Consider the following 19,347-nt stretch of genomic DNA (forward strand, 5'->3'; position numbering starts at 1 on the left):
TACACTGTTGGTTAAGGGCTGGTCAGTAAGCATTTCACTGTAAGGTCTACACTGTTGGTTAAGGGCTGGTCAGTAAGCATTTCACTGTAAGGTCTACACTGTTGGTTAAGGGCTTGTAAGTCAGCATTTCATAGTAAAGTCTACACTTTTTGTATTCGGCGCATGTGACTAATAAAGTTTGATTTGATCTCTGTAATGTCCTTATTGTAACCCTCCATCACCAGGACCTCGTTTCACCCTATCCCGTATGGGCCATGGTCTAAAGTAGTGCACTGTATAGGGTATAGGGTGCCATTTCAAAAGCAGCCCAGTGTCACGAATACCACTGAAGGTTGCTCCCCTTCCTGTTCGGGTGGCGCTCGGCGGTCGTCGCCGGTCTAATAGCTGCGACCGATCCTTTTTTCCTTTTCGTTTGTTTTTGTCTAATTGTTTTCACCTGTTCCTTGTTGGGGTTTTGGGATGGGTGTTATTTAAGTTCGTTTTGCCCGCTGGTGTTTTTGCGTTTGGTGATTTATCGTGTTTTGGTTTGGGGTTTTCGCCGTCCAGGGTTTGTTACTAGGTTTTGGGGTTTTCGCTGTCCAGTGTTTGTCACTAGGTTTTGGGGTTTTCGCTGTCCAGTGTTTGTCACTAGGTTTGGGGTTTTCGCTGTCCAGTGTTTGTAACTAGGTTTTGGGTTTTCGCTGTCCAGTGTTTGTAACTAGGTTTGGGGTTTTCGCTGTCCAGTGTTTGTAACTAGGTTTTGGGTTTTCGCTGTCCAGTGTTTGTAACTAGGTTTTGGGTTTTCGCTGTCCAGTGTTTGTCACTAGGTTTTGGGTTTTCGCTGTCCAGTGTTTGTCACTAGGTTTTGGGTTTTCGCTGTCCAGTGTTTGTCACTAGGTTTGGGGTTTTCGCTGTCCAGTGTTTGTCACTAGGTTTTGGGGTTTTCGCTGTCCAGTGTTTGTAACTAGGTTTTGGGGTTTTCGCTGTCCAGTGTTTGTAACTAGGTTTGGGGTTTTCGCTGTCCAGTGTTTGTAACAAGTTTTGGGGTTTTCGCTGTCCAGTGTTTGTCACTAGGTTTTGGGTTTTCGCTGTCCAGTGTTTGTCACTAGGTTTTGGGTTTGTTTACCACCAGTGTTTTAGGGCATTCACTCATGTTTGGACCTGTTACGTTTTGAAGGACATTAAAGCGTTTCCCGTTCACTTCGCTCTCTGCATTTGACTCATCACTCACCCGACGTTACACCCAGATCCAGCCTCAGTGCTTTTTGACTGACTGAGGTTTCTCTACAATGGATGAAACTTTTCGATCTTTAAATGAAAGGTTTCAGGAAAAAGCCCAAGAAGTTGTGCCTCAATCGCCAAGACATTTTCCTTCCATGGTAAAAAAAACAACCAGTTTAATAAAGATGAATAAAACACTGAGACATGGAAGGTACATACAGTGTGTTTACATTTCATGGCAGAATGTTTCACCTTCTACTTTACAATACATTAACATGCTTAGCAGGTTGTACGCATCACTCAGTAATATTGAGACACAGCCGGAGGCTGGTGATTTAGTGACATTTTCTTGATATACTGTAACAACCCGTACTTGACAGATTTCGGGACACGGCCAGTGACAGTTTCTTTGGTTTTTACTAGAATAACAGACAGAATACACAGGCTGAATTCCACGTGGACTTCCAGGCATTTCCTCTCGATCTGAGAGGATCATCGTAATTTATTATTCTTATTCCTTTGCGATTGGCTGAACCAATATGGTAATTACGTGATCTTGCCTTCTGATTGGCTGTGTGGAAATGTAGCCATATTGTTTACACCTTTCAGATCTACAGGAGTGCCGAAAGAGAAGGTGCTAAGGGGTATATTTGTTATGTTATGTTGTTAATGTTAGAAGCATGTGATTTCATCCACTGAGGTTTCAACACAGCTGGTGATTTAGTGACATTTTCCTGGACGTTTAGTCAAAGATAACAGCGTTAAAAAGACGCATGTTACTTGGTCCACTGAGGTTTCAAGACGATGCTGGAGTAGGAGCGTACGCAGGAGAAGGCGGAGGAAGAGATCTTCCTGGGGTCGATGTAGTTGTTCTCCAGGCGCAGCGTCAATATGTTAGCGTCCTCGTCGTTCTCGGGGTCACAGAAAGCGTCCTCTGCAAACGTCCTGTAAGACGATGAAAAGGTGAATTGGTTGTACAGCATGAAGTGATTACCTGTATTACTCGGTATTGGACGGAGAGAAGTCAATACTCTGGAATTGATCAATCTTCTGTGTTCTGTGAAGGCCAATTCAAATCATGTTCCTCTCCCAAAACTACAAACTGATCAGAAACAGTTAGCACTGAAGGTTCAGATCTGCACATATGGTTATACCACTAGGTTATTATAGCCCTGTCACTTGGTTATTATAGCCCTGTCACTCGGTTATTACAGCCCTGTCACTCGGTTATTACAGCCCTGTCACTCGGTTATTACGGCCCTGTCACTCGGTTATTACGGCCCTGTCACTCGGTTATTACGGCCCTGTCACTCGGTTATTACGGCCCTGTCACTCTGTTATTACGGCCCTGTCACTCGGTTATTACGGCCCTGTCACTCGGTTATTACGGCCCTGTCACTCGGTTATTACGGCCCTGTCACTCTGTTATTACGGCCCTGTCACTCTGTTATTACGGCCCTGTCACTCTGTTATTACGGCCCTGTCACTCGGTTATTACGGCCCTGTCACTCGGTTATTACAGCCCTGTCACTCGGTTATTACAGCCCGGTCACTCGGTTATTACAGCCCGGTCACTCGGTTATTACAGCCCTGTCACTCGGTTATTACAGCCCTGTCACTCGGTTATTACAGCCCTGTCACTAGGTTATTACAGCCCTGTCACTCGGTTATTACAGCCCTGTCACTCGGTTATTACAGCCCTGTCACTCGGTTATTACAGCCCTGTCACTCGGTTATTACAGCCCTGTCACTAGGTTATTACAGCCCTGTCACTAGGTTATTACAGCCCTGTCACTAGGTTATTACAGCCCTGTCACTAGGTTATTACAGCCCTGTCACTAGGTTATTACAGCCCTGTCACTAGGTTATTACAGCCCTGTCACTAGGTTATTACAGCCCTGTCACTAGGTTATTACAGCCCTGTCACTAGGTTATTACAGCCCTGTCACTAGGTTATTACAGCCCTGTCACTAGGTTATTACAGCCCTGTCACTAGGTTATTACAGCCCTGTCACTAGGTTATTACAGCCCTGTCACTAGGTTATTACAGCCCTGTCACTAGGTTATTACAGCCCTGTCACTAGGTTATTACAGCCCTGTCACTAGGTTATTACAGCCCTGTCACTAGGTTATTACAGCCCTGTCACTAGGTTATTACAGCCCTGTCACTAGGTTATTACAGCCCTGTCACTAGGTTATTACAGCCCTGTCACTAGGTTATTAAAGCCCTGTCACTAGGTTATTAAAGCCCTGTCACTAGGTTATTAAAGCCCTGTCACTAGGTTATTACAGCCCTGTCACTAGGTTATTACAGCCCTGTCACTTGGTTATTACAGCCCTGTCACTAGGTTATTACAGCCCTGTCACTTGGTTATTACAGCCCTGTCACTTGGTTATTACAGCCCTGTCACTAGGTTATTACAGCCCTGTCACTAGGTTATTACAGCCCTGTCACTAGGTTATTACAGCCCTGTCACTAGGTTATTACAGCCCTGTCACTAGGTTCTTACAGCCCTGTCACTAGGTTCTTACAGCCCTGTCACTAGGTTCTTACAGCCCTGTCACTAGGTTGTTACAGCCCTGTCACTAGGTTGTTACAGCCCTGTCACTAGGTTGTTACAGCCCTGTCACTAGGTTGTTACAGCCCTGTCACTAGGTTGTTACAGCCCTGTCACTAGGTTGTTACAGCCCTGTCACTAGGTTGTTACAGCCCTGTCACTAGGTTATTACAGCCCTGTCACTAGGTTATTACAGCCCTGTCACTAGGTTATTAAAGCCCTGTCACTCGGTTATTATAGCCCAGTCACTAGGTTATTAAAGCCCTGTCACTCTGTTATTACAGCCCTGTCACTCGGTTATTACAGCCCTGTCACTTGGTTGTTACAGCCCTGTCACTAGGTTATTACAGCCCTGTCACTAGGTTATTAAAGCCCTGTCACTCGGTTATTACAGCCCTGTCACTAGGTTATTACAGCCCTGTCACTAGGTTATTACAGCCCTGTCACTAGGTTATTACAGCCCTGTCACTAGGTTATTATAGTCAGTGTAGCTATTGAAATAGCATATGGTGAAACGGTGCATCTATAAACATTTACGTCAATGTGCAGTAACAATCCAATACCTAATGTTGTTGTTATTGAGGCGCAGGAATTGCAGAGTGCTTATCTGGTTGATACCAGGGGGAACCGTTATGAGCTGGTTGTGGTCTAAACACAGCTCTGTCATGGAGGTGTAGGTGCCCAAGAAGGACTGTGGCTCCACTCCCTCCCCATCCAGCTTGTTGTGGGACAGGTACAGGTACTCTATCCCCGGCTCCATGTGGGCGAACACAAACCCTGTATTAAAACATACAACAAGATGAACATTGTATTCCCAAAGGATATTACTTAAGAAGTATTCATTAAAACACTTGTCCTCGATGGTAAATACCTGGGATCCTCTCAATCTGGTTCCCTACCAAGACCAGGTGGACCAGAGCTCTGGGCAGGTATGATGGGACCAGGTACAGACGGTTGTAGGACAGGTCAATGGACTCCAGGTTCCTGATGGATGATGGGGGGTGTGTGTGTGTGTGTGTGTGTGTGTGTGTGTGTGTGTGTGTGTGTGTGTGTGTGTGTGTGTGTGTGTGTGTGTGTGTGTGTGAAAGAGAAAGGAAAGGAATGTTATTCCCTGTAAGATTTATTGATGAGAAAAAAGTGACTTGTGAGATTTTACTGTTTTCTTACTTGTGTGATCCATGTGCAATCCTGGACTCCTCCAGTCTGTTGTGTCTCAGTGAGATCATGTTCAGGTTAGTGGTTTGGAGAGAGACAACACATGAAAGAGAAAGGAAAGGAATGTTATTCCCTGTAAGATTTATTGATGAGAAAAAAAGAAGACTTGTGAGATCTTACTGTTTTCTTACTTGTGGTTGATCCATGCTAGAGGTGCAATCCTGGACTCCTCCAGTCTGTTGTGTCTCAGTGAGATCATGTTCAGGTTAGTGGTTTGGTTGAAGACAGAGTCAGATATCTCTTCTATCAGGTTGTTCTCTAGATAAACCTCCTGCAAAGAAACAGAATGATGCAATGAAGAATGGAGATGCTCTGATGAGACCCTTCGTTCCTCTGGGAGAGATGCTCTGATGAGACCCTTCGTTCCTCTGGGAGAGATGCTCTGATGAGACCCTTCGTTCCTCTGGGAGAGATGCTCTGTTGAGACCCTTCGTTCCTCTGGGAGAGATGCTCTGATGAGACCCTTCGTTCCTCTGGGAGAGATGCTCTGATGAGACCTTTCGTTCCTCTGGAAGAGATGCTCTGATGAGACCCTTCGTTCCTCTGGAAGAGATGCTCTGATGAGACCCTTCGTTCCTCTAAGAGAGATGCTCTGATGAGACCCTTCGTTCCTCTGGAAGAGATGCTCTGATGAGACCCTTCGTTCCTCTGGAAGAGATGCTCTGATGAGACCCTTCGTTCCTCTGGGAGAGATGCTCTGATGAGACCCTTTGTTCCTCTGAGAGAGATGCTCTGATGAGACCCTTCGTTCCTCTGAGAGAGATGCTCTGATGAGACCCTTCGTTCCTCTGGGAGAGATGCTCTGATGAGACCCTTTGTTCCTCTGAGAGAGATGCTCTGATGAGACCCTTCGTTCCTCTGGGAGAGATGCTCTGATGAGACCCTTTGTTCCTCTGGGAGAGATGCTCTGATGAGACCCTTCGTTCCTCTGGGAGAGATGCTCTGATGAGACCCTTTGTTCCTCTGGGAGAGATGCTCTGATGAGACCCTTTGTTCCTCTGAGAGAGATGCTCTGATGAGACCCTTTGTTCCTCTGAGAGAGATGCTCTGATGAGACCCTTCGTTCCTCTGAGAGAGATGCTCTGTTGAGACCCTTCGTTCCTCTCGTGTATACTCAGCAGACATAGCTGTTGTTATTGAACATGTTATACTGGGTGTTAATTGAAGCAGGCCTCCATGTCTGTGGTCAGCCCTGGCTGTTTGGGTTAGCCATCGTTGGTATGTTTGTTCAGATTGTTTCCCCACAGACAGACCTCAGTGGTAGTTTTTAAGGAGAAAATGTCTGACAGAGCCACTCATTCCTGGCGCCTTGCCTTTAACCAGAGCATGAGAGTGAGTTGTGGAAAATAGTTTTTAAAACTTCTTGATGCACCCATCCCGTTAGCGGGAATATTTTCATCAACATCCGCTCAATTGCAGAGCGCCAAATTCAAATTACTAAAAATATTAAATTTTCATGAAATCACAAGTGCAATATAGCAAAACACAGCTTAGCTTGTTGTTAATCCACCTGGCGTGTCAGATTTCAATAAAGCTTTTCAGCGAAAGCTATCCAAGCGTTTATGTAAGAACATCTCTCTCAGTAGACAAAATATTACATATATATATATCCCAGTGAAAATGTACACTGCGTCTATGACTAAAATTGCAGAGAGGTAGCTAAAGAAACATAGTGGTCGAAAACATTGAGGAACTACAAAATGTACCTTAGATTTATCCAAGGTTTTTCTATAAAATGTATAAAAGCTCACCAGTAGAGATGGGGGCAAGCCCTGGGGGACTGTCCTGAAGTGGTTTCTGCCCAGACGGAGGTAGGAGAGCTGGGAGAGGGGTCTGAAAGCTAGAGGATCCACGTTGCCTTCACTCAAGAGATTCCCCTCCAACTCCAAGGTCAACAGGTCGCTCAGGCCTTCGAGAAATTACACAGAAATTAAAATATTTTCCAATAAAGACGTCTCCCTGAGTTTGTTTATAGTTTCAGACTCTTCCAATAACAATTCTATTATTTATTTATAATTATGTTTCTGTTGTCAAAGTATTTTAGATTGAAGCACTATATGGCCTGAAACACCCCCAAAAGAAGTTTGAAAAGTAATTTGTATTTTTATCCAGTAAGTAGCAGCAAGCAAATTAGTTATTTCTTTGTACTACCTTGGAAGCTGTTCTCATCGATCCCTTTGAGGTGATTCTCATTGATCTTCAGCTCCTGTAGTGTTGATGGGAAGTCTAGTGGGACCGTCTCTAGGAGGTTGTTGTCCAGGTAAAGACGGCTCAGGAACTTCAGGCCCTGAACAACAAACATTAACAAAGTCTGTGTGTCTGTGTGCGCGCGAGCGCTGGGGTGTTTCGAAAGCTAGACGATCAATGTCAGTTGTTTCGTTGACATGTAATAGTAATGGACAATAAAGTTAACCTCTATGCTAATGTGATTAGCATGAGGTTGTAAGTAACAAGAACATTTCCCAGGACATATCTGATATGGGAAGAAAGCTTAAATTCTTGTTAATCTAACTGCACTATCCAATTTCAATCAAATCTAATTTTATTTGTCACATACACATGGTTAGCAGATGTTAATGCGAGTGTAGCGAAATGCTTGTGCTTCTAGTTCCGACAATGCAGTAATAACCAACAAGTAATCTAACTAACAATTCCAAAACTACTGTCTTATACACAGTGTAAGGGGATAAAGAATATGTACATAAGGATATATGAATGAGTGATGGTACAGGGCAGCATAGGCAAGATACAGTAGATGGTATTGAGTACAGTATATACATATGAGATGAGTATGTAAACAAAGTGGCATAGTTTAAAGTGGCTAGTGATACATGTATTACATAAGGATGCAGTCGATGATATAGAGTACAGTATATACGTATGCATATGAGATGAATAATGTAGGGTAAGTAACATTATATAAGGTAGCATTGTGTTCCCTCTGCTGTTTCCTGAAGTCCACAATCATCTCCTTAGTTTTGTTGACGTTGAGTGTGAGGTTATTTTCCTGACACCACACTCCGAGGGCCCTCACCTCCTCCCTGTAGGCCGTCTCGTCGTTGTTGGTAATCAAGCCTACCACTGTTGTGTCGACCGCAAACTTGATGGTTGAGTTGGAGGCGTGCGTGGCCACGCAGTCGTGGGTGAACAGGGAGTACAGGAGAGGGCTTAGAACGCACCCTTGTGGGGCCCCCGTGTTGAGGATCAGCGAGGAGGAGATGTTGTTGCCTACCCTCACCACCTGGGGGCGGCCCGTCAGGAAGTCCAGTACCCAGTTGCACAGGGCGGGGTCGAGACCCAGGGTCTCAAGCTTGATGACGAGCTTGGAGGGTACTATGGTGTTGAATGCTGAGCTGTAGTCGATGAACAGCATTCTCACATAGATATTCCTCTTGTCCAGTTGGGTTAGGGCAGTGTGCAGTGTGGTTAAGATTGCATCGTCTGTGGACCTATTTGGGCGGTAAGCAAATTGGAGTGGGTCTAGGGTGTCAGGTAGGGTGGAGGTGATATGGTCCTTGACTAGTCTCTCAAAGCACTTCATGATGACGGAAGTGAGTGCTACGGGGCGGTAATCGTTTAGCTCAGTTACCTTAGCTTTCTGGGAACATGAACAATGGTGGCCCTCTTGAAGCATGTGGGAACAGCAGACTGGTGTAGGGATTGATTGAATATGTCCGTAAACACACCGGCCAGCTGGTCTGCGCATGCTCTGAGGGCGCGGCTGGGGATGCCGTCTGGGCCTGCAGCCTTGCGAGGGTTAACACGTTTAAATGTCTTACTCACCTCGGCTGCAGTGAAGGAGAGACCACATGTTTTCGTTGCAGGCCGTGTCAGTGGCACTGTATTGTCCTCAAAGCGGGCAAAAAAGTTATTTAGTCTGCCTGGGAGCAAGACATCCTGGTCCGTGACTGGGCTGGGTTTCTTCTTGTAGTCCGTGATTGACTGTAGACCCTGCCACATGCCTCTTGTGTCTGAGCCGTTGAATTGAGATTCTACTTTGTCTCTGTACTGACGCTTAGCTTGTTTAATAGCCTTGTGGAGGGAATAGCTGCACTGTTTGTATTCGGTCATGTTACCAGCCACCTTGCCCTGATTAAAAGCAGTGGTTCGCGCGTCCAGTTTCACGCGAATGCTGCCATCAATCCACGGTTTCTGGTTAGGGAATGTTTTAATCGTTGCTATGGGAACGACATCTTCAAAGCACGTTCTTATGAACTCGCACACCGAATCAGCGTATTCGTCAATATTGTTATCTGACGCAATACGAAACATGTCCCAGTCCACGTGATGGAAGCAGTCTTGGAGTGTGGAGTCAGCTTGGTCGGACCAGCGTTGGACAGACCTCAGCGTGGGAGCCTCTTGTTTAAGCTTCTGTCTGTAGGCAGGGATCAACAAAATGGAGTTGTGGTCAGCTTTTCTGAAAGGGGGGCGGGGCAGGGCCTTATATGCGTCGCGGAAGTTAGAGTAACAATGATCCAAGGTTTTACCACCCCTGGTTGCGCAATCGATATGCTGATAAAATTTGGGGAGTCTTGTTTTCAGATTAGCTTTGTTAAAATCCCCAGCTACAATGAATGCAGCCTCCGGATAAATGGTTTTCAGTTTGCAAAGAGTTAAATAAAGTTCGTTCAGAGCCATCGATGTGTCTGCTTGGGGGGGGATATATACGGGTGTGATTATAATCAAAGAGAATTCTCTTGGTAGATAATGCGGTCTACATTTGATTGTGAGGAATTCTAAATCAGGTGAACAGAAGGATTTGAGTTCCTGTATGTTTCTTTCATCACACCATGTCTCGTTAGTCATGAGGCACACGCCCCCACCACTCTTCTTACCAGAAAGATGTTTGTTTCTGTCGCCGCGATGCGTGGAGAAACCCGTTGGCTGCACCGCCCTGGATAGCGTCTTCCCAGTAAGCCATGTTTCCGTGAAGCAGAGAACGTTACAGTCTCTGATGTCCCTCTAGAATGCTACCCTTGCTCGGATTTCATCAACCTTGTTGTCAAGAGACTGGACATTGGCAAGAAGAATGCTAGGGAGTGGTGCACGGTGTGCCCATCTCCGGAGTCTGATCAGAAGACCGCCTCGTTTCCCTCTTTTTCGGAGTCGTTTTTTGGGGTCGCTGCATGGAATCAATTCCGTTGACCTGTTTGTAAGGCAGAACACAGGATCCGCGTCGCGGAAAACATATTCTTGGTCGTACTGATGGTGAGTTGACGCTGATCTTATATTCAGTAGTTCTTCTCGACTGTATGTAATGAAACCTAAGATGACCTGGGGTACTAATGTAAGAAATAACACGTACAAAAACTAAAAACTGCATAGTTTCCTAGGAACGTGAAGCGAGGCGGCCATCTCTGTCGGCGCCGGAAGTTCAGTAGCTATTACAGTGAAAGAATACCATGCTATTGTTTGAGGATAGTGCACAGTTATGAACTTGAAAAGTTATTAATAAACCAATTAGGCACATTTGGGCAGTCTTGGTACAACATGTTGAACAGAAATGCAATGGTTCATTAGATCAGTTTGCACATACACTGCTGCCCTCTAGTGGCCAAAGAATAAATCGCAAAAGGGCTGGAATAATACATTACAGCCTTTCTCTTGCATTTCAAAGATGGTTCAGAAAAAATACAAAACAAGGCATGTTTTTTTCTTTGTATTATATTTTACCAGATCTGTTGTGTTTTATTCTCCTACATTAATTTCACATTTACACAAACTTCAAAGTGTTTCCTTTCAAATGGTACCAAGAAAATACATATCCTTGTTTCAGGGCCTGAGCTACAGGCAGTTAGATTTGGGTATGTCATTTAGGAGAAGATTTAAAAAAGGGGTCCGATCCTTCAATAAACATGTATCATTGACATGTAATAGTATTTGCTAATAAAGTAGATCAATAAACATGTATCACTGACATGTAATAGTAATGGATAATAATCTGTCATTCTGTCATAGTGGAAACAGTTAAAGAAATGGAAATATTGTACATTGGATTGTAAACTACTCAGTATCAGACCTGGATTGAAATAGAAGGAATATTTATTTTCTTAGAAATACTTTGGGTGGGTGTGACCCGTAGCAGTGGGTGGGTGTGACCCGTAGCAGTGGGTGGCTGTGACCCGTAGCAGTGGGTGGCTGTGACCCGTAGCAGTGGGTGGCTGTGACCCGTAACAGTGGGTGGCTGTGACCCGTAACAGTGGGTGGCTGTGACCCGTAACAGTGGGTGGCTGTGACCCGTAACAGTGGGTGGCTGTGACCCGTAACAGTGGGTGGCTGTGACCCGTAACAGTGGGTGGCTGTGACCCGTAACAGTGGGTGGCTGTGACCCGTAGCAGTGGGTGGGTGTGACCCGTAGCAGTGGGTGGGTGTGACCCGTAGCAGTGGGTGGGTGTGACCCGTAACAGTGGGTGGGTGTGACCCGTAACAGTGGGTGGGTGTGACCCGTAACAGTGGGTGGGTGTGACCCGTAACAGTGGGTGGGTGTGACCCGTAGCAGTGGGTGGGTGTGACCCGTAGCAGTGGGTGGGTGTGACCCGTAGCAGTGGGTGGGTGTGACCCGTAGCAGTGGGTGGGTGTGACCCGTAGCAGTGGGTGGGTGTGACCCGTAGCAGTGGGTGGGTGTGACCCGTAGCAGTGGGTGGGTGTGACCCGTAGCAGTGGGTGGGTGTGACCCGTAGCAGTGGGTGGGTGTGACCCGTAGCAGTGGGTGGGTGTGACCCGTAACAGTGGGTGGGTGTGACCCGTAACAGTGGGTGGGTGTGGTTTGGAAAGAACTGTCGATGTTGGCACTCCTGTCACGATAGGGAGTTTCTTGTTAACAAAATCAAGCTGTATTTTTATTATAGAAACGTCCTGACTGTCTCTAGATTCTCACCTTAAGGGACCTTGGAAATAGAGAAGAAAAACATACTAAACGGCATTTGGAATAAAACAGAGACAAAAACCTGGTTGGTTTCAACTAGGAGGCTGAAACTTCCAGCAATATAATAACCCTAAGCAAACATCAGAATCCACAAGGAAATGTTTAGTTGACCACAAAATCAACAGTCTCCGGATTTGAATTACATTGACCTTCAGTCGTGGAAGAGTGCAGTTCATAAGAGCAGACAAAGGATATAGAGGATCTGTGAAGATTCTGTATGGAGGAATGGTCTAAGATCTCTGTGTTTTCCAATCTCATAAAACATTTTAGATAAAGGCTCAGTGTCGTCATCCTCTTAAGGGCAGTATGCTGTAGAAAAAAGGAGATCCAATCATTTTGACCCGTGTCTTTTAAAAATATGTATATTTTGTATTACTTTAACAAAATATTTCTCTGAGCATATTAGTATATTAGTATAAAATAATATAATCTGACCCAAAAACATTATTAAAATGTTACATCCTGAAGGGATTCATTTGAGATGTTTTTGTCACGGGACTTCACACAATAACAACCCATAATGTGAAAGCGGAGTGTTTTTTGAAATTGCACTAATGAATAAAAACTGAAAAGATGAAATGTCTTGGGTCAATAAGTGTTAGGCAAGATTTGCACCTTGTCAGCTCGGGGGTTTGAACTTGCAACCTTCCGGTTACTAGCCCAACACTAACCACTAGGCTATGCTGCCGCCCCAATGCCTCGCAAAGAAGAGCACAGATTGGTAGATGGGTAAAAATACAAAAAGCAGACATTGAAAACCCATTTGAGCATGTTGTAGTTATTATCAACACACCCAGTCACTAGATACAGGCGTCCTTCCTAACTCAGTTGCCAGAGAGGAAGGAAACTGCTCAGGGATTTCACTATGAGGCCAATGGTGACAAACAGTTAGTGTTCTCCTATCACAGCCATGAAACTCTGAGGATGGATCAACAACATGGTAGTTACTCTACAATACTAACCTAAATGACAGAGTTTAATAGCTGTGACAGGAGAACACTGAGGATGGATCAACAACATGGTAGTTACTCCACAATACTAACCTAAATAACAGAGTGAAAAGAAGGAAGCCTGTACAGAATAAAAATATGCCAAAACATGCATCCTGTTTGCAACGAGGCACTAATGCAAAAATGTTGCAAAGCAATTCACTTTTGGTCCTGAACACAATATGCACATGTAGATATGTCTATCTATATAGATAGATAGATAGATAGATAGATAGATATATCTACATGTGCATATTGTGTTCTATGTAGATAGATAGAACACAATATGCACATGTAGATAGGGGTAAAATGACTTGGATAATAAACAAAGAGTAGCAGCAGTGTTTGCATGTCTGGGTCAATATGCGCGTTTTTGTGTGTGTGTGTGTGTGTGTGTGTGTGTGTGTGTGTGTGTGTGTGTGTGTGTGTGTGTGTGTGTGTGTGTGTGTGTGTGTGTGTGTGTGTGTGTGTGTGTGTGTGTGTGTGTGTGTGTGTGTGTGTGTGTGTGTGTGTGTGTGTGTGTGTGTGTGTGTGTGTGTGTGTGTGTGTGTGTGTGTGTGTGTGGGAGTCAGTGTAGAATGTAAGTGTGTGGTTAGAGACCAGTGAGTGTACATTAAGTCTGTTCAAGAGAGTCAGTGCCAAACATATGAATAACTATTTAATAAAATAAAGAGGTCAATGCAAATAGTCCAGGTAACCATTTAGTCTTATAGCTCGGGGACAGCAGCTGTTCAGGAACCTGTTGGTGTCAGACTTGATAAGCAAGTCTTGACACCAAGCAGAGAGAACGGTCTATGGCTTGGTTGGAGTCTTTAATTATTTTCCAGGCCTTCCTTTCACACAGCCTGATAAAGAGAGGTCCTGGGGGAGCACGTGATGCCGCGGAGCTGAGCAGACGTTGACAAACCGAGCTCTTCAAAGTGATTCTATTTTTACCTAAATAACAACGTTGAAACAATATTCTAACATCGGCTGATAAATTGTCAAGTACTTACTTTCCCAAAGAGCCATGGACCTCCGACCGAGAGGCAAGAAGGACGACCAAAACGTTGTTGATTCCCAAGATAACGATAACGCTACAGCTAGCAAGATTAGCATTAGCCCTCATAACTCAGACGACAGTTCCAGACTGTTGCTCTCAGCAGCCGCTTGCGAGCCTGCCGACATGCTGGCTACTCTCCTCCGGGAAATTCAGGATGGTAACAGAGGTCTTTCTCTGAAAATCGATAAGAAATCGGCTGAACTCCATTCCATTGACGACCTGAAATCCTCCATGAATGATCTCCTTTTGAGAACGACTGAGGTAGAGTTGAAGATACCATCGCTAGACATGACCAGGTCTTGACACAACTGCAAAAGGACAATGCCTACCTCAAAAACAAAGTAGATCAGATGGAGAACCAGAGTAGACGTAGTAATATCCGTGTGGTGGGATTGAAAGAGGACAGCGAGGTCCGTTTCTTCACTCAATGGATCCCGGAGGTCCTAGGCATAACCAACTTCACCATGCCGCTGGAAATCGAACGCGCCCACAGAACATCAGCGCCGAAACCCCGGCCAGATGAGCCCCCACGAGCCGTCCTGATCAGGTTCCTCCGTTTCCAAGACAGAGAGAAGATACTGCAACTCGCAAGAGTCAAAGGGGACATCACCATGGATGGAAAGAGGGTCAGCCTTTTCCCAGATATGAGCGCGGATCTCGCCAGACGCCGCAAGCAGTTCAGACCTGCCGCCAAAGCACTGAAGGAGAAGAACATCACCGGCTACCTCATCCACCCTGCGCGGATGAAAGTTCAGTACAAAGGCCGAAGCCATCTCTTCAACACACCGGGAGAAGTGCACACTTTTCTCAAAGAACTAAGCAACGTCTGAGTCTGAGCCAGGACGGTCTCTCTGGGGGATAAAATGCAGTTCGTTTGTTTTCTCTTATCCGGATTGAACTGCTGGTATCTCCCGGTCACTTTAATTGATTTGTACATTTTCAACTAACCGTATCTTCCCAGGGTGAGTTCTATTACATTTACAGGAGAGTATATTTTGGTTCAGTCCAGATCTACTGTGTGAAGCAATAAGTGGGTTTAGGCCCACTGCTTTCCCCCTCATTTATGTTAATCTTTCATAAAGAGACTCAAGCAGCCCTTACCGTGGGCATTAAATATTCAGCCATAAATATCTATTCACAACGTTTGTTTTCAATTTAGAGAGCTGGCAGGTTTTAGTTTACGCCAAGGTTTAGCTAGTAAGAGCAAGATGGAAAGCGAGCAGCAACGTATCTCTACAAGTGTATTCATGTTTGATTGTTGGGATTGTTGTTCTAGACGGACAATCGGGGTGGGTGGGATTTTTTCTTCCTTTTTTCTATGTTTATTGTTTCCCTCCTAAAGAGACACACAGGTCACTTTTGTGCTCAACCCAAAGTTGAAACATTTCCTAATTATCTGCATATGATAGATTTCTATTCAGTTACATATTTGAAACCCAACCTATGCTTAATCCACTAAAATGTCACATTCAACGTAAAAGGTCTTAACAGCCCGATTAAAAGGAAAAGAGTCTATACATACCTTAAGAAATTAAAGGCTGACATTGTGTTTTTACAAGAAACACATCTTACAGCCAGTGAACAAGAAATTGAAGAGGGAATGGGTAGGACAAGTTTTTGCATCCTCTTTTAACTCCAAAGCAAGAGGAACTGCAATTTTGATAAGTAGACACATCCCCTTCTGCGTCAACAACACCATCTCTGATCCCTCTGGCAGGTTTGTTTTGGTGCAGGGGCATATGTTTTCAGAGTCTTGGACCCTATTGAATATTTCTGCTCCTAACTTCGATGACCATATGTTTATTCAGAATGTCTTCCTTCAGGTTGCTCAAGCACCACCAGGATGGCTACTGGTTGGAGGAGATTTTAATTTTTGCCTAGATACAGTTCTTGATAGGGCTTCTGATAAACTCTCACTTCTTACCAAAACCGGCAAGCTCACCATGTCATTCATGAAAGATCTCAATTTACTAGACATCTGGAGACAGTTGCACCCACAGGATAGGGACTACTCTTTTTATTCACACCCACACAAGACACATACACGCATAGATAACTTTTTACTTTCGACACAACTGTTTCATAGAGTGTTAGATGTCGAGTATCTCCCCAGATTGCTTAGTGACCATTCTCCTCTGGTATTATCAATCTCCATTCCTACCAAGGTAAATGGAGCATATAGATGGAGACTAAATTATACACTTCTAAAGCAACCTGAAGTTTGTGCATTCATCAAAGAGCAGATCAATATTTTTACTTTGACAAACAAACCCTCTGCTCCTGACAGCTTCATTCTTTGGGACACATTGAAGGCCTACCTGAGGGGACAGATTATTTCCTATACTAAAGGGCTGAAGAAAAAACACGGTGCGGAACTGAGTGCCCTTGAATCTGAAATCTCCGAGCTAGAGAAAACCTACCAAAGAGGCCCGACTAAAGATCTATACAGGCTTTTGGTAAATAAAAAACTTAAATATAATATTCTGAACACATATCAAGCTGAGAGGGCCATCACTAAATCAAAACAGCGTTATTATGAGCTTGGAGAGAACGCTCACAAAGTATTGGCATGGCAACTGAAAGCAGAGGAAAGTAAGAGGACAATTAATGCCATAGAAACTCTTACTAAAGAGATATCTTTCGACCCTACTGAAATTAATAATACTTTTAAGAAATACTATGAAGACCTCTACACTTCCCAATCAAGTGATGATCTATCAGAGATAGACTCCTTTATCTCCTCTCTCAACCTTCCATGCCTGTCAGGGGAAGACAGCGAGCGCCTGAGTGAACACTTCTCAGTTCCTGAATTGTTGCAGGCCATTAAATCCTTACCTTCTAAGAAATCTCCTGGGGAGGATGGCTTCCCTCCAGAGTTCTATAAAGAATTTAGGGAGCTGTTGGTCCCCTACCTTATGGAGGTACTTAAAAAAGCCAGAGAAGACAACTGCTTTCAAGAGTCCTTCTCTCAAGCAGTGATTACTGTAATCCACAAGAAAGGGAAAAACCCGCTAAAGTGCGCCTCCTATACACCAATCTCTCTCCTTAACACAGATTGTAAACTGGTCACCAAGATGCTATCTAAGAGACTGGAGTCATGTCTTCCCCTGTTGGTCAACCCAGATCAGACTGGCTTCATAATTAATAGATTGTCCTCCAATAATCTCAGAAGGTTCTTTGATATAATTCACCTTGCTAACAAAAACAAAATACCTAGTGTCACAGTCTCCCTCGACGCTGAAAAGGCCTTTGATAGAGTTGAATGGCCATACCTCTTTCGCGTCTTGGAAAAGTTCGGTTTAGGTACCGTGTTTGTAAATTTGATAAAATCACTCTACAAATCTCCTAAAGCTAGGATTGCTACCAATGGGATTACTTCCTCCTCTTTCCCTCTTTATAGGGGGAACAGACAAGGTTGCCCATTTAGCCCCCTCCTCTTTGCCCTCGCCATCGAACCGTTGGCTGAGGCTATTAGAACGTGCCCTGACATACGTAGCTTTGAGGTGGGCCCCCATACCCATAAATTATCACTCTTTGCGGACGACCTTAACTTATTCCTAACAAACCCAGAACACTCCCTCTCTCACTTGCAGATCCTACTACAGTGTTATAGTTCTTTCTCTGGATATAAGGTCAATTTTGATAGACAACGGTAAGATTTCGCTTTTGTCTTTGACCATTATACCATCAAGCACAAGTTTCCTTTCAGATGGTCGCCTATGGGCTTCACATATTTGGGCATAATGGTGGATGGTAATCTGAACAACCTCTATAAACTCAATCTGGCCAGTTTGTTGCAAAAGGTGGAGGTTGACCTTTGTAAATGGATGGACTTATCTCTCACTCTACTGGGTAGAATCAATGTAATTAAAATGAATGTCCTGCCCAGGTTTCTATATCTGTTTCAATCTCTCCCTATCCCTGTTCCCGCAGCATTTTTTTCCTCTCTCGACAAGCTGACCAGACGGTTTATCTGGCACGGCAAAACCCCTAGGGTTGGCCTGGATAAACTGACCCTTGATTACAGTCAAGGGGGCTTAATCCTCCCCAATTTTAGGTTTGACAATGGTCCCTCTCCCTCATGCTTGAACATTGAAAAGCTTGAGGTAAATGATGACACTGGGGCAGATTTGGTTTACAAATGGGACAGAAAATCTATACAAACCATCACAGACAACCCTTTAATCATACACTCTGTCCTGGCATGGTGCAAACTGCATGAGCTGTTCGGACGAGGGGGATTCCTTTCCCCTAAAACCCCTTTATGGAACAATAGATTGATCCCTATGTTTTTCCAGAATAGTAACTTTAGACCATGGTCTGATAAGGGGATCACTCTTCTGGAACATTGGAAGGAGTTCTTATGTCTTTTGATCAGCTGAAACAGAAATACCACTTGCCTAACAGGGACTTCTTTAGCTACCTACAACTACGAAACTTTATTAGGGTGACTCTCAAAGGACAATGGAACCTAAGATGTCACCTATTGAACAACTCTGCCACGCAGACCAACCACTGTTCAAGACCATTTCCCGTGTTTACAATGCTCTTATGTCAGGACTAACACTGCCTGGGCTAGATAAACCCCGACTTAAATGGGAAAAAGATCTGGGTATTGATCTTGATGAGGATCTATGGAGTGACCTATGCAGGGATGGGGTTACATCCACATTGAACTCCAGATACAGACTGATCCAGTTTAATTTCCTCCATATCACCCCATCTAGACTGCACAAGTTCAACCCAGACATCTCCTCCCTATGTTTTAGATGTGGCTCAGATGAAGGAACATTCCTCCATTCCACTTGGCAGTGTTCAAAACTACACGGTTTCTGGCAGGGGGTATGTGATACCATATCCTCAATTCACAGGGTTGCATTCACTTTAGACCCAGAGGTTTGTCTACTGTTTAACTTTACTAACACCAATCTTAGGCAAAGCCATACTATAAAGCTAACAGAAATATTGCTGGCGATTGCCAAGAAATGTATTGCCTTGAAATGGAAATTGGATTCCTCCCTGCCAGTTGCAATGTGGCTTTCAGAAGTTAATAGTTGTATCCCTTTGGAGAAAATCGCTTACTGCTTGAGGAATAAGTTAAAGACATTTTACAGAATTTGGCAACATTTTATTGATTATATGGAGAATCTCCCCCCACATCTCATTGATTGAATCTATATATAATCCTCACATAATGTTTCACACGTAATGTATAATATGTAGCCTACGGCAGGTGATCCAATGTCTCGTTATTTTTTTTATATTTTTTTTCTTATTGTATGTTTGTTTATATAATTATAATTTATTTTTGTTACGCTCGTCTGTTACTGTCACTTTGTCCTATAGTTGTCTAATATCTTTTCACTTTTGTTTTGAATGTTCTTAATTGGAAAATGCAAAAATAAAATACTTTAAAAA

At 44.2% G+C, this 19,347-nt stretch overlaps 1 protein-coding gene across 3 annotated transcripts in view; it reads right to left on the minus strand.

Moving 5' to 3' along the window:
* Positions 1-1,354: 1,354 nt before the first annotated feature.
* The window catches only part of LOC124003763 (extracellular matrix protein 2-like), a 68,006-nt gene continuing 50,013 nt past the window's right edge, over positions 1,355-19,347 (minus strand). For all 3 annotated transcript variants that reach the window (XM_046312316.1, XM_046312317.1, XM_046312318.1), the window contains exons 6-11: positions 7,125-7,260; positions 6,725-6,882; positions 5,105-5,244; positions 4,630-4,742; positions 4,322-4,535; positions 1,355-2,145 (exon numbers count right to left, since the gene is read on the minus strand). In XM_046312316.1, coding sequence (XP_046168272.1) covers positions 1,977-2,145; positions 4,322-4,535; positions 4,630-4,742; positions 5,105-5,244; positions 6,725-6,882; positions 7,125-7,260 — 930 coding nt within the window. In that variant the 3' untranslated portion in view covers positions 1,355-1,976. The remainder of the gene's footprint in view (positions 2,146-4,321; positions 4,536-4,629; positions 4,743-5,104; positions 5,245-6,724; positions 6,883-7,124; positions 7,261-19,347) is intronic.

Source organism: Oncorhynchus gorbuscha, linkage group LG18, assembly GCF_021184085.1.
Source record: "Oncorhynchus gorbuscha isolate QuinsamMale2020 ecotype Even-year linkage group LG18, OgorEven_v1.0, whole genome shotgun sequence".
Classification (NCBI taxonomy): Eukaryota; Metazoa; Chordata; class Actinopteri; order Salmoniformes; family Salmonidae; genus Oncorhynchus; species Oncorhynchus gorbuscha.